Genomic DNA, 25,285 nt, shown 5'->3' on the forward strand with positions numbered 1-25,285 from the left:
CTTGCCAATCAAAGTTTAATTTTCATTTGATTACATTCTATCCTACTAGAGATGAAGACAGTGGTCGTTTCCTTTGTCCTGGCAATTTTGTCCGTGACGAGCGGAAGGGTTGTCACGGAGCAGTCCGACTCCGCCAATAAACTCACCAGTTTCGATCTTCAACCAGGAGTGAGGCTTCTTCCAGAAGAGCAACCGGAAAGTTCGGTTCAGAAAAAAGCACCAGTGGACATTCCATTCCCGCCCCTCCCGTCTAATTCAGAATCCGAACTAACGAACACAGCAGCCGAAGAGACGGATTCCAGCCCTGAGTCATCGAATAGGACGAGGCAGGATCGTCTACCACGCTCTCATCATGGTCAGTCGTATTACACAGGATCGGAGCAGGTCGTCGTCCAAGAACCCGTCTACGTCTACGACAAGTTCCACTATCCGTCGCACGTCGTCCAAGAACAGGTATCTTATTCAGCGCCCGCCGTTCAGAAGGAGTTCGTCACAACGACCCACGTCCAAGAACCCGTCTTCGTCAATCAGGCGGCGAAGCTCCACTATCCATCGCACGTCGTCCAAGAACAGGTATCTTATTCAGCGCCCGCCGTTCAGAAAGAGTTCGTCACAACGACCCACGTCCAAGAACCCGTCCTCGTTAACCAGGCGACGAAGATCCAATACCCATCGCACGTTGTCCAAGAGCAGGTATCGTACGCCACGCCGGCTGTCCAGAAGGAATTGATCGCCGGAACTCATTACACGAGGCCAAGCTACGCAGTTCAACACTTGGGATCGGGAGGAGTTGCCCCGTGTTTCGGAGGAGGCGGTTTCGGCGGAGGTGTGGTCACGGCTGTGCGCCCGCCGCGGATCATCGTGAGGGAGTCAGTCCCGCCGACGGTGTCCTACGCGGAGCAGGCTCCCATCGTCTTGGAGCAGCCGGCACCGGTTCCCTTCGTGTTCGGGCGGACTCAGCCGGTGCGTTTGGCCCACCACTCCAAGCCGTTCTACATCGAGCACTTCGAGACGCCGGTGATCGTGGACCACTTCCAAAAGCCAGTCGTCGTCAACCACAAGCAGGCGCCGGTCGTCATCGACCACTACCAGGAGCCGCAAGTTCTCGAGGACCAGCTCCCGGGTCCCCTCGTTCAGACGGCCGACGGTCCTTGCGATGATGTGGGGGTTGACGTCATCACGCCCGTGGGACCCTCCATCGGATACTTAGACGCCCACCCTGCCCACAGCTCCGTCACCGTATACGAGCCTTATCCCTCCGTCGTCAAGGAGGAGGTAGTCACTACGACCAATCTTGTCCATGCTCATCATCCCGTTGCATCCTGTGACTGAGCACACCTACTAACCGTTTAAAACAGATCAGTTTCGCTAATTTCATGAGTATCCTAGTCGGAACGATTTACTTTCGGACGTTATCAATCTTTCTTTTATACTTTTGTACGTTATAGCATCGAGAGAATGCTGTTCCTATTTTGCTGTTATTAAATTGACTAGTGTTTAAAAAAAAAAAAAAAAAAAAAAAAAAAAAAAAAAAAAAACCGGAAAAATGCTTTGTTTTGTAAAATGTCCCCACCTTCACATTTTAAAAATTAACAGATAAATTAGTCCCTGAAATCTCTAAAAAGGCGTGGTTTAAAGAAACCATTGTTACCGGAGTGAGCTATTTCTGAGGAAAAAAAGGAAATACAACCCTATTGGCAACCAACGATCAATCTATCTAAAAATTCATCATAAGAAAATGAGCCTGTTGCAAGGTGCGGGGATTTGCGAATTGACAACTGATTCCAATGGCAAAGTTCACGAAAAGAAGATGGCGCTACTGACAAAGCTTCAAATGACCCCTCAAACTTAAAAAAGGCTGCTTTTGGAACCGACCCATTCGAAACGGTTAATTTTACGCGATAACGGATCCGGTACCATCGTTACGTCACATCCATGACAAACCTGGTTTTTTTCATCACTTACACTGTATTTTCCCATAAGGAATTGGCAGCCGCTTTTCAAATGCAAATATCGAGTCAATGTATGATTTTTTGAGCAAAATGGAACTCAAAAATGGATTCCTTGGGCGTTTAAATGGTTTAAAGTTTCATTAGATAAATAAGAACCGACGGAATAAACCCTATTTTTGAGAAAAACTATAGTCAATGGGCGATTGTTTATATCTGCCATAGTGATAACAGACATGGACATTGGGTCAATATTTAGCCATTATCTTGAATTTTTACTTCTTTGTCACTATTTGAAGGTAAGGTTTTTTTTTTTTTTGAAAATCAATTGTTTAGTGCATTAGGATCATGTTAAAAGCTGTAACGGTATACATTGTCTCCTATTAATTCAGAACACACTCCGGTAGTTCAACGCTCAAACCTGAATGTAGCGAGTCAGTTGTTATTTCTTGATATTTCATCCTTCAATGTTTCACTGAAGACACCAATATGATAGTATCAATCATTGATGATAAATTATTCAATTATTAAATCGATTGACTTGATATTTGCATTTGAAGAACAGCTGCCAATTCCTTATAGAAAAATACACTGTAAGTGATGATAAGACCAGGTTTGTCATGCGATGTGACGTAACGAGGGTACCGGATCCGTTACCGTGTTAAAGTAACCGTTTATAGGATCGAACTTTCGTTTCGTTAACCCTTTGTTGCACGGAAAAAAAAAATTTCATTTTTTTAAAAAAAATGTTATGGTTCAAATTTAATGATAAAGATAAGCACAAAAAACGCTTCAAAATTTTTTTTCATCCCTTCTGAAAAATTCTGTAGGGGTAGGAAAAGTGGTAGAACTGTCATACCACCGCACACTGACGTTCCAGGTTTGTCATTGTGCGGTGGTATAACTGTCATACCACTTTGCTGACCACATTGGATTTTAGTACATAGAGTACATTTGTATGTATGTATGATTTCAACTTTCTAATTTTAGTAATATCGATTATCACATATATCATTTTTGGGTCAGGTTTAGGAGGGGGGGGGGGGGGGTTCCAGCGAGTGGAGAACGGCAGTCAAGATGAAAATAAATATAAATAAAAAAAAATCAAAATTGAAATTTCAAACATAAGCAAAATTTTTTTTAAATGAATATGAAAAAGGTCAAAATCCAAAAACTTTGTGACTACACAGAATTAGGGTGGAAGGAATGGGGGAAAAGAAGAAAAAGAAAAAGGGGTGTATATTTGAAGTTCCAGGGGAAACTTATTTTTTTGTGGGAGGGGGGGGGGCAGGAAAAAACTAAAGAATATTTGTGGTCAATAAAGAGTGGCATGTGAGGTATCATTTTCTGGGTCATTTTGGTAGTAGATTTAATGTATGAAGTCAGAACAGCCACCCCCCCCCCCTCCACAGTCAAAGATACTGCCCCGAATTCAATATATCTGACTTTGAAAGGCAGGAGGGTGCATTTTGTAAATTTTTACGTGATTAGGCAAGTGAGATATCAATTCTTATGAAATTTTGGTCCAAAATTCCATATAAGGATTCAGAATTTCATATAAGAAGTCATAATAGCCCCCCGGTCAACGAAAAAGCCCCAAATCAAAGATGGCGACTAAATTTGAAAGGCAGAAGGGTGCATTTTTTTTAAAAATTTTACGTTATTAGGCAAGTGAGGTATCAATTCTGATGTAAATTTGGTCGTCGATTTCAAATGTGAAGTCATAAAAGCCCTCCAATCCACAACAGTGCCCCAAATCCAAGATGGCGGCCGAATTTGAAAGACAGCAAGGTGTATTTTTTAAATTTTTACTTGATCAGACACCTGAAATATCAATTCTGATGTACCTTTTTTCGTAAATTTTATATGTAGTCATAAATGCCTCCTGGTCGAAGGGGGTACCCTAAATCCAAGATGGCGGCCAAATCTAAAAGGCAGGAGGGTGCATTTTTTGAAATTATAAGTGATTAGGCAAGTTAGGTATCAATTCCAATGTCACTTTGGTCACCCACATTATATATAAAGTCATAACACCCCCACCAACCAACCCCCCCCCCCCCCCGGTCAAAGAGGGTGTCCCAAAAGCCAAGATGGCGGTCAAATTTGAAAGGCAGGAGGGTGTATTTTTTAAATTCTTACGTGATCAGGCATCTGATATCAATATCAGATATCAATTCTGATAAGATTTTTGTTGTGAATTTCATATATGAAGTCATAAAGGCCTCCTTTTCAAAGGGGGTACCCTAAATCCAAGATGGCTGCCAATTTTGAAAGGTAGGAGGGAGCATTTTTTGGATTTTATGTGATTAGACAAGTTAGATTTCAATTCTTATATCACTTTAGTCGCACATTTCAAGCATGCAGTCATAAAAAAACCCCGGTCAAAGAGGGTGCCCCAAATCCAAGATGGCGACTGAATTTGAGAGGTAGTAGCTGCACCCTTCACCCGAGAAATACGCTTAGGACAAGGAAATGTCGGTTCTCGAGTGACATTGGGATCAAAACTTGAAACGGGGAGAAAGATTTCCTCGAGAATGCACAGAAAATTGAGTTATCTACAAAATGCTGTGTGTGCGGTGGTATAACTGTCATACCACTTTATTTCAGCTCAGAAAATCGACCAAAATGAAAAATCAAGTAAAAACTGCAATGCACCTAGTAAATTACGGCTAGTTAGATTAGAGAATCACATTTATCTAAAAAATAACACCTATTTTTCACACACGACTCGAAGAAAAACAATGCGGATCCGACATAACCTAAAATACCGGGTTTTCATGACATACAATACGCTGTAGCCATGTCATTTTGTAAAAATGAATGGTCATACCATTTAGCAATGATAACCAGAGGTATATTGGACCCAATGATTCAGTAGTTGAGTCCGCTCATCACATTGGCAGCGCTGTAAAAATTAAAAACCGAAGTGGTATGACATGTATACCACCGTGCAACAAAGGGTTAAATGAACTTCTTGTGTCAGATCGGATCAATCCATTTGCGATCTCATGAACTGAATATTCCATTTAAAAAATAAAATTCGGTTTAACAAACCGAAGAATTTTATCGATATGGAAACGGAATAACACCGAACGAATGTGGGAAAAACGGCAAAATATTGCTACTGGTGCGAGCAGAAACGTAAAACCGTGGGATTGCCGGCAAGTAGGGGACGGTTCTTTTCGCAGTCCGCGCATTTACCGCGGCATGAGTGTATTTTCCGAAGGGTAGTGTCACATTGGGGAGTGAAATCATTTACCCTACCCCTCTTGCCACAGATATGTTTCAAGAAACAGTTCCCCTTGGCTGCGCAGCTCCTACCCCCTCCCTCTCACCCGTAAAAACGGTAAATTGCCACTATTATGGAACGCGTTGGCCGATTTCGCTGAAATTCAATAGGAAACCAGTCTTAGTAGATATCTAACTACCATCAAAATTTCAGCTCAAAATATTCATTTGTACTCGAGTTATCGCGTGGACAAAATTAAACCTCCCCCCACTTTGACCCCTCGCTGTGCGAAAAGTAACTAACGTATTCCGATTTTTTCTTCACAGTTTAAAAGTACTCTTAGGGAACTATAAACCCCAGAAGTTTCGTTTCAAGAGACTTAAAAATTAACTGCCGCTCAACGCTCTGAAAACTGAAAAATCCTCACGCTGGCTGAAATACATACATAAATACATACATACATACATACATACATACAGTTAGTTAGTTAGTTAGTTAGTTATTATATCGTATTATTATGTAATCGACCCCGAGGAGCTCAGGGAACATGAAATTTAGAGTCCTCAGGGTCGATTACATGGGAGATCGTCTTTTTCTGGAGAATCGACGTCAATTTTGCGACCAAAGAGGAATCTTGAGATATTTTTGGCGGGGGCGAGCCCCCCTCCTCAGGGGGTTACTTTCTGCCGTTCAGGGGGGTCAATTAGAACTCTTAGGAGTCACTTAAGATGTAAATGTGTTCTGCTCTTCAATTTGGATGCAATCAATTTGCGATTCGGAAAGGAGCCCCGATTTTTAAAATTTGGCCCCCCCCCGTTTACCCCCCAAGGGGGACTAGAGGAGCTTCGGGACCATGAAATTTGGATTTCTCGAGGTCGATTACCTGGGAAACCGTCTTTTTCTGGTGAATTTACGTCAATTTTGAGACCAAAGAGAAATTATGGAAGGGGGTACTGTCCCCCTCTTTAGGGGGTCATTTTTGGGCCTTGGTTGGTCCGATTTTGGATTTTTAGGGGTCAATTTCACGTGAAATTTTCCGAGCTTTTCAATTCTGATGCGATCTATCCGCGATTCGGTCGAGAACCGTGACTTTTAGCATCGTGACCCCTCCTTTACCCCCCAAGGGGAGATGGGGGGGGGGAGGGGTTTCGGGACCGCGAAAGTCGGATTCCTTGGGGTCGATTCCCTATTCAACCCCGCGGTTTCCGACTTGGTGTGACCTATACTAACCGAGAAAAAGGCCTGGTACGGGTGGTCTGAAACACCCTGTATACATACATAATTTTCAAAATTATCTGTAAAGACGTTAATAGCCTGAGTCGCTGAATGTCTCAAAATTATAATAACTAACTAACTAACATATATATATATATACACATGAATTTGAATGGCATATATTTTCGTGATCTACGACCCGTGATCGGTGCTCTTCACAATGTCTCATTGTCTCAGGTCTGGGTCCGACATCATGGGAGAATGCAATAGTGTATTTTCTTCGGAAAATACACTAAAAATCTGCTGCAAAAGAACTTCAGTCGCAAGTGTGGCTATTTAAGAGATCCGCAACGTCCCAGATCCCTGTCGAATAACATCGACCCATATTCTACCGTGCTAAAGAAAAACGCCATGCGAGCCTTGAGACGTGACAAAATTTACTTTGATAAACTACGGATTTTCTGGGGAACTTGGAAATATTTTTCTTCCAATTTTTCAGATATTTTAATTCGAAATTTTATCGAAAATATCTGAATATTTCCAGAAAAAATATTCATGACTATCCTTAAAAATAAACAATTGATCGCGAGAGACTTAGCAACATTCGAATGTTCATACGTCGTTTTTCCTTGGTACGGCAGTATTTACCGGTAGATAGGGCGCCTGGCCGGCGGCGGCAGTGCATTTTGCGCTCTCTCTCTCTCTCTCTCCCCCCCCCCCCCTCTCGAATGAGTGGCTGCGTCACCACGACGAGCTTAGGCGCTGTGATGCTCAAATTTCTGTTTCTACGTGGAAACGAGGCGGTGAACAGTGCAAACAAGCTCCCCCCCCCCCCCCCCTTACCCCACCAACACCCTCTCCAGCTGGGCTACCGGAAAATCATAACAGACCTGTGGCTCAAGCCGAGCGTGTGCTCGGGAAAACATCATACACGTTCTGTTGCCAGCTCCGCCGCAGAAGCCCCGGAAATGCCAGAACCTACTCCGACATGGCAGTAAGGATCTTAAATCGTTAAGTTTCGCGATTAAAAATGTCTTAAACAAATACTCTCCAGAAATTATGATTCCGATTATTAATCTCTCCAAAATTTCTATTTTTAAACTTTTCAATATTTCCATTTTTAAAATTTCGACCTATTTTTAAATTGTCTATAAAATTTCTATTTGTAAATTTTTGAAATTTTATGAAGGTTAAAGTCTGGTCTCAGGATAAAGAGACTTCAACCGGACCATCTTCTGCAGAGCTGTACAAAGGCAGGGCGTGTTATGATTAATATTGCACAATTTTCTGCGCCAATTTAGAAAGTCTCCGGTAATCAACCTGAAATCAGACTGAGATTATATGTACAGTGCGTACGCGGTGAGGCTTTTCTAGGAGCATTTTTCGTAAATTCCAATAGTTTTTTCGCGAACCTCTCCGATTATTTATATAATCGATATTACCTATCCTTTTCGCCAAAAGCTCTGCCTTTCAGTTAATGCTTTGTTTTAAATACATTTTCTACTTATTTGTGTGTCCATGCGGTTCCTCATATAATGCAACTGTTTGACGAGTTTTGATTCTGTTTTGGATTTAATCCTTGACAATAGCCTTGGGTGGCCGAAAAACACTAAACGAAAGAGTAGAGAATCAAATAATGATCAATCATCCATTGTTTCACCTCTTATCCTGGGCACTTTCTCTGCATACTCTTTTTCGCCTTTGAACTTTTTAAAACAGCTTTTCCTGCGCGTTTCTAACCAAATTGATTTCAAATTCGTGGTTCTTTCTCGTCCCTTATTTCCAGTGTTTTGCACAGTAATAACGAGGTGATGAAATCAAAATTGTTTAGATACACCATGAGCAGTAGCGTGGCATGCTTTGAGATAAATCGATTGATCTGCCATTTAAACCTATGTAAAAGCATCGAAAAACAGGGTGTTCACGGCGAACACCTTAATGATCGATTCTTTACCATAGCTTCAAATGGGGAACTATTGATAATCGATCAGTCACTGAACATGCTGCATTAACTGGGATTTTTCCGCAATTCATCGTTCAAATTTTAATTTTTTCAAGAATACATTTAAAGAATGAAACTTATGGGTGTTTCTTGAATCAACTAACAACTTTTCAGTAAAAATAAAAAGAACGCTTTATATGTACACTTCATTTGGAAACAAAGACAAAATTAACAACGGATGGGGAGAAATTACTTTCATTTTCTCTTTCTCACTAATTTACTCTGAGCATAGAGGATACGTGACGTTCTCTCTTTCAATAGTTCCGAGATGGAAAACTGAGCTCATCCCAAAAAGGCCGCAGAAACTTTCGTCCTTGGTAGCCTGGTCGATAGAGCTTTTGCCGTACCACAGTGTGTGAAGCAGGCTGAGGATACACGGGCCCCAACTCGTGACAGGCGGAGAACTCCACTGGTTCGACATGGTTGAACGGAACGGGAACTTCTGGGCAGTAAACAGGAACTTGGGGGTGATGGACAGGAACTTCCGGGTAATATACAGGAGCTTGAAGGCAGTCATGAGAGGACTCTTCCTGAAGAAGAAGTTCCGTGCCGGGGCAAGCGTGGCAGGTGGAGCCCCCTTCGCGTGGCACCTCCATCTCGATGAGTAGCGGCTCGTGCCGCAACTTCCCGCGGCAGGAGCCCTTGCCGGGCCCCCGCCGTCGGAGCAAAAGCCCGGCGATGCCGGCCACCACCGGAGGGACCGGCACTCGCTCCCACACCGAGATCCTCTTGGTCGATTTGCACTCCTTCTTCGGGTTTTTCAACGTCACCGGCTCCTCAAAAACAACCTCGGACTCGCACTTATCCATCTTCGCGCACTTATCCATCTTCGCGCACTTGTCAAGCTTGCTACACTTGCGCTTGCGAAAACACAAGCTGTCCACGTTGCTCAGGTACAGCGTCAAAAGGAGCAGTGTTCCAAGTTCAAGCCTCATACTTGACTTTTCAAAACGCTGCGATTAAAATCAAGACAGCAAAGCGAAAAGACGCTCCTGTATTCCTTTTGTCGTTAACGTACCAAGAAAAATGGAGGAAACGTTAACTTTTCACCACTAAAATACAAGTGACACTACAAAATACTACGTTGAAGCTTCAGGTCGTTAAAACATGATTAAAAAGTCAAAAGGAAGGGAAAATGGTAGGCTATTTTCATTGAGAATGAGCAGCTGTCCATTCTCATTCAAATGTAGTTGGTAGAATGGTTCATAGGGATTCTAAGATAATATAATCCGTAAATAAACTTAATTGAACAGCGAATTATTTTTGAATGTTCTTAAATGTCTGCGTGGAACGAGGTTGGGGAAGCGCGGCCCGAGATTGCGAGTGATAATTGGAAAATGGGTGCAAAAGGGAGGATGGTATCGGATCGATTCAAATTAAATCTGATACGTTCGAAATTCAACACTGAGCAACAAAATTAATCGAGCCGGTCGAAGGTAATGATTTGCTGGAAATCACGAAAATCACAAAAATAACTGAGACGGAAAACCCTCGCTCGTGGGGTGGCCTCATTTTATGAGAAAGCGAAGGCAGTCAAATCGACTTCAATCCTCGCAATTTTCTCGAATTCAAATGCGAAGACAGATTTTCCTCCAGAGCAGTTGATGTGTTGAGGAGAGCAGCGGAGTGGCAAAACATAGAATTGCTGATTTGGAAAACAACGATTTGAGTGAGTACGGCGCGCGTGGGCCGCGAGATCTACGAAAACGGAGCGTAAACAAACGACTTGAAATTCGAATGAGCTTCGTTGTACTGCAATATGTTTCTGTAATAATACACTCTGTTTTTGCCCGTTAAAATGAATGCTGGATACACATTCATACTTCATAAATTATTCCTCTTGCGCAGCATCACTGCAATACTCTTGAAATGCCGCTGTTGCATTCTCACAAGAGGTCATGCTCGCTTTCCTTTTAAGCTCCGGAAAGAACAACTAAAACACATCAACTTGGGAAACCTTCTTTCTTCTGTCCTTAAAAAAGACGAGTCTAAAACTAAGCAAAACTAAATGTTCCACGCCTTAATGTGCCACCCATCCATCCGTGTACAGAGTTCTTCTTAATATTTCAGAAGTATCTTCGTATTCAAGCAAAAGTGATGGCTGATTGAAAACACAGGGGGAGATACCGCTGACGATGTTATAAATGACGATTTTCCTCTTTTTCTTAGGAAAGAGAATATAAATAAATCGATCTAAGAGATCTAGAAATATAAATCGACGAACGCAAAAATATTGATTCCTTGTTCTCTTAAAATTCCATAAGCAAGCATTCTTTCATTGAATCTTGATCTTCGCAATCTTGCTTGAAAAACTCAATGATGTGGCTTCAACTAAACGTTTAAATATGGGTAATGGGTATAATAACACCGAATAGTTCCGTGTGAAATCCCAAAAATGTTAAGCATAATATTTCAAGTTTACATGACAAAACGCAAGGACGTAAGCAATTTTCTTGCAATTTATGGATAACATACTTATTAGGCAAATTTTCGCGGGTGGATTTGGTTTAAGTTTTTCGGGCGAAGGTGCGCCTACAACATTTGGTTTTCATGCTGGCAGTATTGACGACCACATCCAAAATTCTCGACCCACCTCGGGAGTTGGGTCGAAAAGTGGATTGATGCAAACGTTGGCCAAAATGCATCAAGCAAATTAGTTTCGTTCTTGATTTCGGCAGAGCGTTCTTCTCCATTGGTTTGTAACCCTGCCAATCTAGTTGAAAAAGTCGACCAAATTCACTCGCGAAAATTCGCACGGTGCGTTTTAAACAATTTTAATGCGGTCAACATACCACCCGCGATTTTTTTGCGGAAATGTCAACTAGAAGGCCTACTGATTGAGGAACAACAAACCGCGAAATCTGTGATGGGGCCGTTTTTGAGAAAATGCGATTTTTCGCTTTTTTGGCGGGAATTTCGGGTCAAGGCGCTGAAAAAGTCAAGTTAGGCTGTTTTTGTAGTTCGTAAATGCATATCCTATACATTTTGAGTCAATCAAGTGCCAGTAGATAGCTATTCGTGCATATTGCCCAAAATTCATATCCTTAAATCCACGACTTTTGGGTTTTTGGGGGGTTAGTCAAGGAGAAATCCGAAAAAAAGAGGGTTAACCCGGAACAAATTGCTTAACAAACTTTTCCTACGTAAACTTCTTCAGTGGGTCCTATTGAACCACATACCAAAAGTTTACCACGGTTCGCTCCCGGAACACCCCCCCCCCCCAAATTGCCTAAATTTTAAAATGGCGGCCATAATAAGGCCTCTGGGAGTTCGATTTTTTTAAAAATACGCATACAGTGTCATGTGAGGTGTCAATTCCTATGTAATTTTGGTCGTAGATTTCAAATATGAAGTAAAAAAAGTCCCTTGATCAAAAGGGGGTACCCCAAATCCAAGATGGCAGCCAATTTTGAAAGTCAAGAGGGTGGATTTTTAAAAAGTTCGCGTGATAAGGCAAGTGAGGTATCATTTCTTATGTAATTTTGGTCGTAGATTTCATTTATGAAGTCATAAAAGCCCTCAAGTCAAAGGGATTGCTCCAAATGCAAAGATGGCGGCCAGCTTTGAAAGGCAGGAGGGTGAATTTTTGAAATGTTTACGTGACATCCCTAGTAAAATAGAATCAACCTGACGTTTCATAAACTACCCTGAGTCAGACTAATTCAGGCTGATATCAATCTGACTCAGGGTAGTTTATGAAACATACCCTGACGTCAGGTTGATTCTATTTTACTAGGGATGTCACGTAAACATTTCAAAAATTCACCCTCCTGCCTTTCAAAGCTGGCCGCCATCTTTGCATTTGGAGCAATCCTTTTGACTTGAGGGCTTTTATGACTTCATAAATGAAATCTACGACCAAAATTACATAAGAAATGATACCTCACTTGCCTTGGGCAAAATGCACGAATAGCTATCTACTGGCACTTGATTGATTCAAAATGTATAGGATATGCATTTACGAACTACAAAAACAGCCTAACTTGACTTTTTCAGCGCCTTGACCCGAAATTCCCGCCAAAAAAGCGAAAAATCGCATTTTCTCAAAAACGGCCCCATCACAGATTTCGCGGTTTGTTGTTCCTCAATCAGTAGGCCTTCTAGTTGACATTTCCGCAAAAAAATCGCGGGTGGTATGTTGACCGCATTAAAATTGTTTAAAACGCACCGTGTTCGCCTATTGTAATCATTAGGAGAAGTCATTGAAGTAATACGGAGGGCCAATCTGTCATTGGTTGATACGCCCCCTTCGCGCGCCGAAGACGTGCCCCTCTGATAGGCAGCAAAATAAGAAGAGAGAGTAAATATGACCGAGAAAAAATGCGGAAAATTTCTAAGTGAACGGGAGAAGAGAGTGTAAAGAGCAAAGAAAGGTCCTCACTTAAAACTTTAAGAGAATGCTGAAAGAATTCAAAGAACGAAAAATTGCTGTGGGTAAACTAGGATAATTGTAACAAATCTAAGTAGGCGCTTGTTCTTAATATTGATGATTTGAACCTTCTAGGCATTTGCAGACCATGTAGAATTCTGAAAATTGTTCACATAAATATCAGTGGGACTAACTCTTAGATGCCCAAGACTTTTTTTTATACACGCTAAGTCCCAAGTCGGGCCACATTGACCCGTATTTAAATATATTGATTTTGAAGGTTTTTGAAGATGTTATTTTTATGTTTTGGAAGGGAAGTGACACTTTTCTGTGAAATTTGCACCCTTTTGTTAACATACAGGCGCTTCATCAACCCCGCTCCCTCCTTATGCGCTATGTGTATTGTGCAACTCCTTCAGAGAAGATAGTCGGGTCAATTTATAATTATGCGCTCTTTAGAGCGCTTGAAAGACCTTTAAACATATTTCTTCCTTTTCAAAATGATTATTGATTTGGACATACCTTAGCATATATTTTAAGCAAACTTAATCTTAAATCATCTCAAATTTAAAAAATAAAAGACATTTAAACGCGATACAATTCGCGCTAAAAGGTGTTCGTATTGTATATTAAAAATTTAAGGCGCGATGGCGTGAGTCGGGAACTTGCAATGCTCTGCTTTATGCTGCTAGTGAGATTTGGGAGAAAAGTTGACAATGATTACATCTTTTCTATTTTCGGCTGTGTTGTGCACGTAGCCCCACCACAAAGAAGACAAACGAAACAATGGAGCAAGGGAAAGGACGCGCGCGCGTTGACGGCGGCGCAGAGATACAGCTATTCGTGCTTGATGGATGTCCGTGTTGCATCTGCGAAATTGAAGGCGCGAAGGCGCGAGACTTAAACTCGCGATGCTCTGCAGTTTCGCTCTATGATACCAACGAGCAGGGATTTGAAGCGCCTCACGAGGATATGCCGTGCAGCATCGGCACAATCGAAATTGGAACCTCACATTTTCGGTCGAAGGCTCATTCAGGGCGCTTCGCGAGCGAAATGAAGGTGTGAGTGGGTGGGAGCGAAGGAGGGCGGAGGGTGGAACGGGGTGGTCTTGACACCATCTGCCCACAAGCTGACTTTGAAGTCGGTAACTGATCCGCGACGGGCAAACCAGCCTCCTTTCGCTGACGTACAACCAATTAAAAAAAAAAAAAAAAGATTCCTCTTAAAGTCCGGGATTAGAGCTATCTGCCGCCAGAGTTTCGCTCCTCAAACTAAAAGGCTCTTGAGAAACAGCCAAAAGTTAAGATGCGGTTATCTTGGATGCATTTTGCGTCCGATTTGGGGAAGACACAGCTAAAAATGAAGCATTTCCGAACAGTATTGAATTTCAGCCTAAGTTTCAAGAGCGGAAAATTGTAAAATTAGATGTTTGTCCTGTCTTTCCTACGACAGACTTCCAGTCGGCTCTTCATGCTGAAACAAAATTGACGACAAGAAAGCTGCAGGCCAAGGCAAGAGTCTGTCTATCAATGGGCCTGTTGCACCAATTTTTTTTATTGCTTTAATCGAAAGATTTAAGGCTCCTGATGTCACAGGAATTTTCCCGGAGTTTTTTGACCACCGGAAACCCCCAAAAAATCAACTTAAAAACGCCTCAGAATTTGGATTTTCAAAACGGTCGTTTCGGGTCCGCCATACTTGTGACGTGAAATGATATGACAGACCTGGTTTCTTCATCACTTACAATGTATTTTCCCGTAAGGAAATGGCAGCCGCTTTTCAAATGCAAATATCGAGTCAATCGATAATTTTTTGATCAAAATGGAAATCAGGAATGGATTCCTCGTACGTTTAAATGGTTAAAACCTTCATTAGATAAATAAGAACCGACGGGATTAACCCTATTTTTAAGGAAGACTGTAGTCAATGGGCGATTGTTTACATCTGCTTAGTGATAACAGACATGGACATTAGCTCGATATTTGGCCGTTTTCATGAGTTTTTACTTTTTTGTCACTATTTGAAGGTAAGTTATTTTGTAAATCAATTGTTTAGTGCCTTAGGATCATGTTAAAAGCTGTAAAGGTATACTTTGTTACTTATTAATTCAGATCACACTCCGGCAGTCCAACGCTCAAACCTGGATGTAGCGAGTCAGTTGTTACTTCTTACTATTTCACCCTTTAATGCTTCACTGAAGACACCAAAATGATAGTATCAATCATTGATGATGAAAAAAACTTACCTTTGACAATACTGATGAGATGAGGAGACCAGTATGTTTTAGCCGGAGGCAAGGAAAGTAGACGTAGGATCCTCCTTCGGTCAGACTTTATCGATAAATTTTTCTGTATAGTGTTACATTTAAAACACACAGGATTTTAAAAGAACATAAGTTTATAAAACGTGGGAACCTTCTGAATGATATTGAGATGATTGTTGAAGAGTTAAGAATGATTTACACGCATTGAGAGAACATCCATGGTTTGAGCGTTGGACTGCCGGAGTGTGTTCTGAATTAATAAGTAACAAGGTATACCTTTACAGCTTTTAACATGATCCTAAGGCACTAAACAATTGATTTAAAAAATAAACTTACCTTCAAATAGTGACAAGAAAGTAAAAACTCATGAAAAGGCCAAATATTGAGCTAATGTCCATGTCTGTTATCACTAAGCAGATGTAAACAATCGCCCATTGACTACAGTCTTCCTTAAAAATAGGGTTCATTCCGTCGGTTCTTATTTATCTAATGAAGGTTTTAACCATTTAAACGTACGAGGAATCCATTTCTGATTTCCATTTTGATCAAAAAATTATCGATTGACTCGATATTTGCATTTGAAAAGCGGCTGCCGTTTCCTTACGGGAAAATACATTGTAAGTGATGAAGAAACCATGGCTGTCATATCATTTCACGTCACAAGCACAGAATACATATGGCTCCACCAATCACAAGTATGGCGGTCGAAAAACGACCGTTTTGAATGGGTCGGTTCCAAAAACAGCTTTTTTTGAGTTTGAGAGGTCATTTCAAGGTTTTTTAGTAGCGCCATCGTTCTTTTCGTGAAATTTGCCATAGGAAGCAGCCATCAATTTGCAAATCCCCGCACCTTGCAACAGGCCCATTACTAAAACCCTCGTGTAATTCAATATTTCGTACAATGCGAATTCTAACGTGAGTGTGCACCGAACGCTGCTTTTCTAAAAATTTTGGATTTGAATTTTGACAAATTCTTATCAGTGCGGGGTCTACTGAGACTATTTATACCAGTTCTTGAAAAATCTCTGGTTCTGACGCGACAAGTTTTTCTGCGGATGATGATCACTAACAGGGCAATCTGCAGAATCACAAAACGAAACTCGATCCGATCCGATCCGATCCGATCCGAATGTAAACAAACCCACGCAAACCGCACTCTCGGCAACTTTTCATCCAGTGCACGGAGATTCTGCTCAACACTACACACCCCGGAGCGACGGAAACCGAAGGAAAAACCGCGACCTCGCTTTCAGGAAACAGTCGCCGAAAAGCTAGCGCCAATAGACAGGGAGGGTAACCAGCACTAATTTTCCGACACAATTCATGAAACATGCATGCCCTCCAAAATCTCCATCATCGTCCTTGCTTTAAGGTCGCTTTGGCCATAAAAACCCCGGCAACGGACTTGGACAGTCACTTGTCGCAGTCACGAAAATGAGCTACACGGTGGTGATTTGTTTACTGGCGGTATTTTCCTCTATTGCAGACTCTTGGGAGGATGATGAAGGTTTCGATGCCCAAGTTCTACGGGCTTATTCGCTCTCGCAAGACGTTGTCGACGAGATAGCGCGGGAGATTCGAAAGCCCAGACGACCGCAGGGCGTGCGAGGACAGGGTCGTGCCCAAAGGAACATCCAGCCCTACGGTTACTCCTACGATTCCTACGAATTAGCAGCTGGCCCGAGAGCGGTTCGCAATGGAGACTTCCAGGAGTACAGCTACCCCGATGGAGAGCTTATCTCGTACCGAAGAGATGCATGCCAACACCCAGCCGAAGAGCATGGCGGATACCACCCCACAGCCACAGCGTTCTACCAGGAATCATCCAACCGTGCAATACACCCTTCGATAGGTCAGTAGTTGCTACCATTCACAGCTATACCACCCAGGTTCTATTGCGAATTTCCTTCTGAGTTTAGATACTGGAAAATCTCGATGAGTTCGGGCACAAGATGGGGGGGGGGGCTGGTATCTATTTTTCACTTCGTGTCGAGTTTTCCCTTGAGAGAAATGTTTTCGAGAGGTCATTCATATATGGGTCAAAATTAGGCCAAGGTTTCAATTTAGATGTTTCGATGGATACTTGCCTCCATACGACTGTGCTACGTCTGTAAAGACCGTAGAACTCTTTTCTATAGTTGGGTCTTTTGAATACAGAAAATACCAAAAAAAAATAAAAAATAAAAAAAAACAAACAAACAAAACAAAACATGTATACCTAAGTACAGAGTTTGTACTTTTAGGACACATATCGACGGTAAGTCGGCAATCACAAAACTCGGTTTGCGACGTCGCAGACTTCCTGTCATACTTTATATTTTAAACGGAAAACTTCTCAACGGCAATTCTTCAAGACTGCCGTGATTTTTCAGGGTGTCAAGTATTTTTTAATTATGAAAAATCCTGATATTTTCCTGATTTTTGATGAGGCCTTCACTATACGACACGAGCGCTACGGGTGAGAAATTATCGGAAACAAAGACGGCGCGACGACTCCTGGCACGGTAGGCAAGAAGCAGTAAGACTTCTCCGCTGAGGAGATTCGCGTAGGAAAAATTCCTGATAAAATGTCCGATTTTCCTGATACTTTCCTGATCGGCCAAAATTCCTGATATTTTCCGGTTTTACCGATTTTTCCTGATGCTAGACACCCTGTTTTTCTTCACTGTGCGAAGTGCGAAGAACATTCTGAAAAAACTTTAAGGAATATCAATTTGTTCTCCTTTAAAAAAATAACATAGAGGCGGAGATATTCAGACACCGCAAACGAGATATGTAATTGCGGACTTACGCCGTCAATATGCTTCTTACCTAATATTGTTCATTCTGGGAAAATACTAATGCTTACGTGAAAGTTGCCCTGTTTTTGTGCAGGGATTGTTTAGAGACAAAGGAGGGGTATCGATGAGGGCCTTTTTTGGCCCCCTCCTAGAATCTGGAAATGTATGCGGGTTTTCCAAGTTGACTCAATGCAGTTTACGGAAATAATCATGATTTAGACCATAGGCCACTGGATACGTGTTAAACGGTTGCCTAAACTTAGGTCTGCAGGCGTATTTTAGCGAAAATTCGTGTTTTTCCATCACTTCGAGGCTTTTTTGACACCGAGCGCATCGTCTAACTAAAACGAGCTTTTGATATGTTATCAAGAGGGCTTTAGGACACATTTTAACCCTGGTTTGGTTTTAGTTAGATGATGCGCTCATAGTTAAAAAAAACTTTTTACAAAAATCGACGTTTAAGGGACATCCGCAAAAATCATGGGGAACGCGTCTCTCTAACTTTAAGCACGTTACGTATATTATCGAGGGCAGTTATCAAGCCTTGTTAAACCCTTACAAGGAAATTTTCTTCAATTGTAGCCAAAAAAAAAACCCTAACGACGTAATTCCCTAGGATTTTTGCGGATGTTCCTTCAACGTCGATTTTTGAAAAAAGTTTTTTTTTACTATGAGCGCATCATCTAATTGAAACCAAACCAGGGTTAAAATGGGTCCTAAAGCCTCCTTGATAACATATCAAAAGCTCGTTTTGGTTAGACGTTACGCGCGGTGTCAAAAAAGCCTTGGAGTGATGGAAAAACACGAATTTTCGTTAAAATACGCCTGCAGACCTATGTTTAGGCAGCCGTTTAACACGTATCCAGTGGCACATGGGCTAAATCATGATTATTCCCGTAAACTACATTGAGACAACTTGGAAAACCCGCATAAATTTCCAGATTCTAGGAGGGGGCGAAAAAAGGCCCTATCAATACCCCTCCTTTGCAAAATCTGGACTGGTGTGCCTCCAGTCTTGCTTAACGCTGGGGCATGGAATAATATTCTTCTCTTTCCTTCATACAAACAGGGCCGGATTTACCAATAGGCTACATAGGCTATAGCCTAGGGCGCAACATTTTGAGGGGCGCAAAATTTTTGAGAATTTATTCAAAACCCTGGTAAAAATTGGAGATAAGCGCTGCGTTTCAAAATACCATAGGAATTCTCATAGCCGGCTAAAGAAGGCAACAGAAAATCATATATCTGGCTGTAGAATGCGGAGAAAATCATATGGCCGGGCTATACGAAGCGATAAAAAATTATACAGGCGGGCTATAGTTCCTATAGTCGGGCTTTACACTTTATCGCCTGGCTGTTGCTTTTTCGCCATCGATTATAAAAGGCTATAGGAAATTGTGTAGAAATTCGTGTGCTTTGTAAATCCTTAAGTTTGTACGGAATCACCTTAATATTCACAAAACACACATTATATTTTCCTTTACTACATATTTTTTTTCATCAATTAAAATGAGAATAATCCATACAGAGTGTGCAAACATTTCAAAGTTATGAGTTGAAAAACGCTGACTCCCTGAGCTTAAATATCAGAGCCTAACACAAAGCGGAGTGGCGGTGCACTGGCGCCTTCAAACCTAACAGGGATACTTCACGCATTGCGCAATGCGTGAAGTTTCCTTGTTAGGTTTGAAGGCGCCAATGCGCGTTTCGCGCTGGCTGCCCGCCCGCCGCGTCGCGCCGCAGCGTACCACAGCGCTTGAAGCAACTATTTCACACCAGAGGCATTGAACAGTATCATACAAAATTGCAGGCGCTCCAACATGTTAGGAATGGTAGGCATTCATCAAAAATACGGAGCTTTCCTCGCAAAATAAATCAAGATACTACGGCCCAAAAAGAGAGCGGTAGTCCAAAAATTCACTAAGTCCTAGTATCCGTAATTAGTAACGTTTAGCATACACTTTATCGCCAGGCTGTCGCTTAGTCGCCAGTGGCTATAAAAGGCTATAAGAAATTGTGTTGCCGGCTATAGAAGCTATTGGAAATCTTACAGCCGGCCGTAAGTCTATGGTATTTTGGGACACAGATTCTACAAATTGTGGTTGACAAGGGTGTTTTTTTAAAGGTGAATTTGAACATTTTCCGGACTCCTAACATCCTTCTTCTGATCTGGAGGGGAGGAACGTCTGGGGGACCACCCCCCGCCCCCCACGAGAGCGCCTACTTTTAGGGGCGCCGCACCTTAAGTTTAGCCTAGGGCGCTAAAAATGTAAATCCGGCCCTGCATACAAATCTGGCTATGCCTCTAGCCTCTACCATAGAATAATAGCTACCAGAAGGGCAGCAGTCGGCCAACATTGCTCCGATTCTTGAAATCCCCGCGACCCCCGCTTAACCTACCGTTTCAAATTTCGTGGGGAAAAAGCAAGGCGGATAAAGAATGGTGGTCGCATTTCGTACCCTCTTGACGTCACGATTGAGGACACCGCACCAAGAACAGCCTATAGGCGTATATGTCGTTATTACGCCCATCTGCTTTTCGGATTCTACGTACCCTGGACTATGCTGTGTTAGCGATAGAATATAGATAGGTAACGGCTCGAGGTCGAAAAACCTTTTTTTTTCCGAGTTAAGTCAGGCCTCTGGATCGATGGGTGCAAGAACGACCTATAAACGGGCCTATAAACTTAAGGGCCTATAAGGTGCTAGTTACCCCTTTCTTTACTCACAATCGATATTCTTTCATTTTGCGTTAATCATGCGAGATTAAAATTATTTATACTTCATATTGCCACCAAAATGACTGTTGGGCGTAATAATGGCCTATAAACCGCTTTTTTAAATTAAATATGTTAGAGTGTGAACCCAAAATGTATCGCAAAATCTACCCGGCATCCTTCAATAGAAGGGTTAGGTCAACCAAAAACACCCACAGAGGGTACCTGCATAGAAAAGTCTGCGCAGTACATCAAAAACAAAACTTTAAATGCGTTTTTCTCAAAACGCGGTTTCCAGTTATAGGCTGTTCTTGGTGCGGTGTCCTCGATTGTAAACAAACCAAACTCCGGAGATAGGGGGTTTGACGTTACAGACTTACGCTGCAAGGTATTGTAATCTCATCTCATTGTAAGTATTTCTGGCGTTGATTGCCCGAAATTAAAGTGAAATTACTGCGGTGTATTTTATTTTGCTATTTTTATCAGTGAGTAATTTAAAAACCGTGTCCATAAAGAAATTCGTGAGGGGCTTTTTTTTTTTTTTTTTTTTTTAAATATGTCTTATTTTCTCCATGGAAACCTGATTATCAATTTAATTTTTCGAGGATCCCCCGAACCTCCTCGTCTGGGGGGGGGGGGGGGGGAGTCCTCCCTTCGTTTTATAGAAATCCCCGACCCCCTTTCGTTTTTTCAATTTTCACACTTGTCTCCCACATTTCCGAAAGTACAAATTTCTCCTGGAAGCATCAAAGAGAAGAATGATTGGACGTTATTTCCAAATTTCTAAGGAAAAACTACCGCATTACAGCTCTCAAAAATCCAAAATATAGTAAGTCCAAAATGATAGGTCCAGTTTCGTCAGAAAGTTGCACATGTGCGTGAAGGAACGAGCCCATCGGGTACATTTCTTTGAACAAAAATTTCAGCCAGAAATATTAAACATAAGAATGATTGTAACTTCCTTGCAAATTTTCAGTAAAAATTAACTCAGAAATCAGAATACGATCTGAAAGCGTTTCATTAGGAAGGAAAACTCGTAATTCCGTTTGGAAGTTGTATGAGCGATGAGCCTCGCGCCGCGGCATCGGGTACACGGTAAAAGCCAGTACCCTCTGCACGTCACACATCTTCAAGATGGCAGCCAAAATTTAAATTGAGATGCGACCACCATTCTTTATCCACCTTGGGGAAAAAGAGCCAAGTCCGCCGATCTCACCCTTCTTCTCTCTACCGTTTCAAATTTCGCGGGGAAAAATAGCAAAGTCCGCTTCGAAAAAGTGGCTATACGCGATTTTACGGGAGGATCTGCCAGTTACCTCTCTGGAAAATGCCTCTACAGACTGCTCTAGAAGAGCAGAAGAGTGAAATCTCTTCAAAAGCACAATCATTATCCTAATTAAATTAGGTGAATTAAAGAACCCCGCACACCTCTTATGGTAAGCTGCACCATGAAGAAAACTTAATTTTTTTCATGGCATTCAATTCTCCTCAAGATGCTGATCAAAAGTTAGCATTGCTCCAACTTTCTACAATGCACTGTTTTCGCAAAAAACGGCCGAGAAGATTCAATTATTCGGCGACAATGAATAAATAAAAAAGAACAAAGCATTTGAGAACAGGCCCGATGTGAATAAGGAAAAAACGTAGCGCGTGTCCGTCTTCTTACCTGTACCTGCCGACTCTGAGGCTATCTCCCTCCCGCTCTCGTATGGTTGACGTTCACTGTTTTTCTCTGACTTTCCTGTTCTTATGCTCCTCAAGAATCGGATTTAGATGGTCGAGCGAAACGGCGGCGTGCGGAATCCGAGATGAGCCGGTCGATGCGGGAGTTCCCTTGATTTTCTTGTTGACACACAGCACTCTAGTGCTGAAATGAGGAATCTTTCTGGCTTTTTATCGACGAATAATAATTGAATCTTCTCGGCCGTTTTTTGCGAAAACGGTGCATCGTAGAAAGTTGGCGAAATGATAACTTTTGATCAGCATCTTGAGGAGAATCGAACGCCATAAAAAAATGCAGGTTTCTTCATGGTGCAGCTTCCCATAAGAGGTGTGCGGGGTCCTTTCAGTAAAACTTATTGAGAGAGTCTTCCAACTTATCTTTCCTTGACATACTTGTATATACATATTAAGTTGCTACCACAGCGCACTAGAGCGCTCTGCGACTCCGAATCGCCATTGGAATTGATCTTCCCACGCCATTGGAATCCTCCAACTCTATACCTTGCTGATCACCACCAATAAGCAATTTTTCAGTTTAGGAGACAATGACATCCAGGCCCCATGACCGATATTTCTCCACTAGTTTGCGTGTCATGTATTCTGCATCTTCTTCGTCTTGCGCCACAACCACCTGATCATCAGCAAAGCAAAGCAGGCTCGGACTGGCGTGAAAAAAGTTAGGCCGCGGCGACGCATCGTGAGGGCCCCCACGTGGGTGGGAGGGTGTGGGGAGACCCCCCAGGAAAGAGAGTGGGTCCGGGGGGCGGTCGCCCCCCGGAAAATTTTTGGATATTTAATATCCCGAGAATGCAATTTTATCCTCCCGGACGTTTGTAAAATTGTTAACTTTTAGAGGTTTGGATTGATACAATATTCGACCTAAAACGGAATTTTGAGAGCACGTAAGTTTTATTTTACGTCAAAAAATTTTACTGAAATAACTCGTAAAAGTGGAGGCGCCCAACTCGAGGGCCCCAGTCGTCGAAAACTAATTAACCCTTAGATTGCAGAGTCTTAAAATTAATAAAAACAATTCTGGGGCCCTCAGCCTTGGGGGCCCCGAGGACGACGGCAAAGAAAGACAATTAAAAAAAAATTGTGGGGCCCCAGAATTGTTTTTATTAATTTTAAGACTCTGTAATCTCAGGGTTAATTAGTTTTCGACGACTGGGGCCCTCGAGTCGGGCGCCTCCACTGTTACGTGTTATTTCAGTGACATTTTTTGACGTGAAATAAGACTTACGTGCTCTCAAAATCACGTTTTAGGTCGAATATTATATCGTCCTCGGGGGCCCCGGGGGCCTCCGAGGACGAAGGCCCCGGCCGCGATCGCGGCCTAGCGGCTCTGGCCAGTCCGAGCCTGAAGCAAAGTGTATAAAGTGTGCCACCATCTTCCAGATCTTTGTTTTAATCCCTTACTTATAAAAAATCCGGAGGATAAACACCTGTGTGACCTAACCCAAGCATATGTTCCATTATAAAATTCCTTGATCACATTCATCAACCCCCCACTAAAACCACTTTTGTTCAAGGTTTCCCAAAGTTTCATTAACGGCACACTATCATGGGCTTTCTGAGGATTCACAAACACTAAATGCAACTCCTGGCCCACAATCATTTTCGTTTCGATAACTTGGGTGATAGTAAATAAATGATCGATCGTTATTCTCCCTGCTCTGAAACCGGCTTGCTATCCACTTCATACTCTTTCCATTCATCCTCGATCTTTGCTTTCCATGTAGGTGTCTTGCTCAGCTGACAAGCTGTGACTGACAAGCCCATGTAGTTATCAGTCATCCTTCCTGCCTTTCTCCTTAGACCTTTCAGGGGTAGCATGTTACGTGCAGGAATTTTTTTCCATGAATGATCTAAATTTTAGTACATAACCATAAACATACTTTCACCTGAATATATTGCTTTTTTTGTTAAACTGATACAGGATATTCATACGAAAACTATCAACCAGTAAGCTGGGAGAAACCGCATTACTATCTTTCCAGAGACTACGGCTATAATCTTTGCCAATCCAGGGAGCAAGCAATCCCTCCCTCTGAGTTTGCAGTCTCAACTCAGCCCATTACAAGCCAAAACTTTCAGTCTATATTCATGTCGCAGCTTGGGTCTGACTCCATCCAACACCATGTAGATGAGTTGCCAACTACATCCAGGATAGCAGATTTTGTGACTGAGGAGCCCATCTTTCTGTCTAAGTATGCAACAGAGCACCTGACAGGAATGATCACCAACTTTCAAGACTCCTTGCAAAACGAACATGAGGGCCTGGATGAATCAGGTCATTTGATACCACAATGGAAGGTAGCATCCATCGAAGGACCCCTGGACAATATTTTGTCACCAGCTGAGATGATACAGGAAGCAAACCAGAAATGGTTTTCAATCAGCGAGCATCTGCCTGATTCAAACATGCAGGTCAAGTCAGTATTAGAGCCATTTGATTCTCAGGTGCCAGCTATGGTACCAACAATGTATCCATCTCCGAGTAGAATTAATCATTTTGTGCCATATTATGGAAGGTATTGGGGATAAAGACTGTTTATTAAATAGAATTTTCCATAAAATCAATTTTCCTTGACCTCGGGTATGTTCAGTAATTAATCTGATGGTTGGTAGTCAGCTGGGTGGACGATAGAGATTTCAAATGTTCCGGAAAGAATTAAGAAGATGGTAAAGGCTAATAGATGGAGGGAAAGAGAAGAGATGGGTGAATTTTTGCATGCGGACTAGTCTTCTGATAAGATTTGATTTGTTCTCAATTTCTTTGACAGATACCTCATTCTAATTGTTACTTACTTAACTTTTTATGCTTACCTAGTTCTTATTATTTCTTTTTATTGCTTTTAAATAAAGTTAATTATGTAAAAGGAAGAAAACTTAAGTACCTATTGTGTTTATCCTTATCCTATTGCACGGTAAAATGTGCAGATAGAAAAATAATAACACTGAACAGAAAGAATAATTATATCAAATGTGAAGAAGGACTGAAAATTTTGCTGCAAGGATTTAGTAAACTTAATAGAT

At 42.0% G+C, this 25,285-nt stretch overlaps 2 protein-coding genes across 4 annotated transcripts in view; one reads left to right on the forward strand and one right to left on the reverse strand.

The window, feature by feature from the left end:
• retm (real-time) overlaps positions 1-25,285 on the reverse strand; it is a 135,422-nt gene that overhangs the window by 107,975 nt on the left and 2,162 nt on the right. The gene's annotated exons all lie outside the window — the stretch shown is intronic.
• LOC109035739 (uncharacterized) lies at positions 16,195-25,137 on the forward strand. The gene is made up of 2 exons (XM_019049475.2): positions 16,195-16,879; positions 24,186-25,137. The coding sequence occupies exons 1-2, from the start codon at positions 16,462-16,464 to the stop codon at positions 24,791-24,793; spliced, it is 1,026 nt and encodes a 341-aa protein (XP_018905020.2). The 5' UTR covers positions 16,195-16,461; the 3' UTR covers positions 24,794-25,137.

Source organism: Bemisia tabaci, chromosome 1 (assembly GCF_918797505.1).
Source record: "Bemisia tabaci chromosome 1, PGI_BMITA_v3".
NCBI lineage: Eukaryota > Metazoa > Arthropoda > Insecta > Hemiptera > Aleyrodidae > Bemisia > Bemisia tabaci.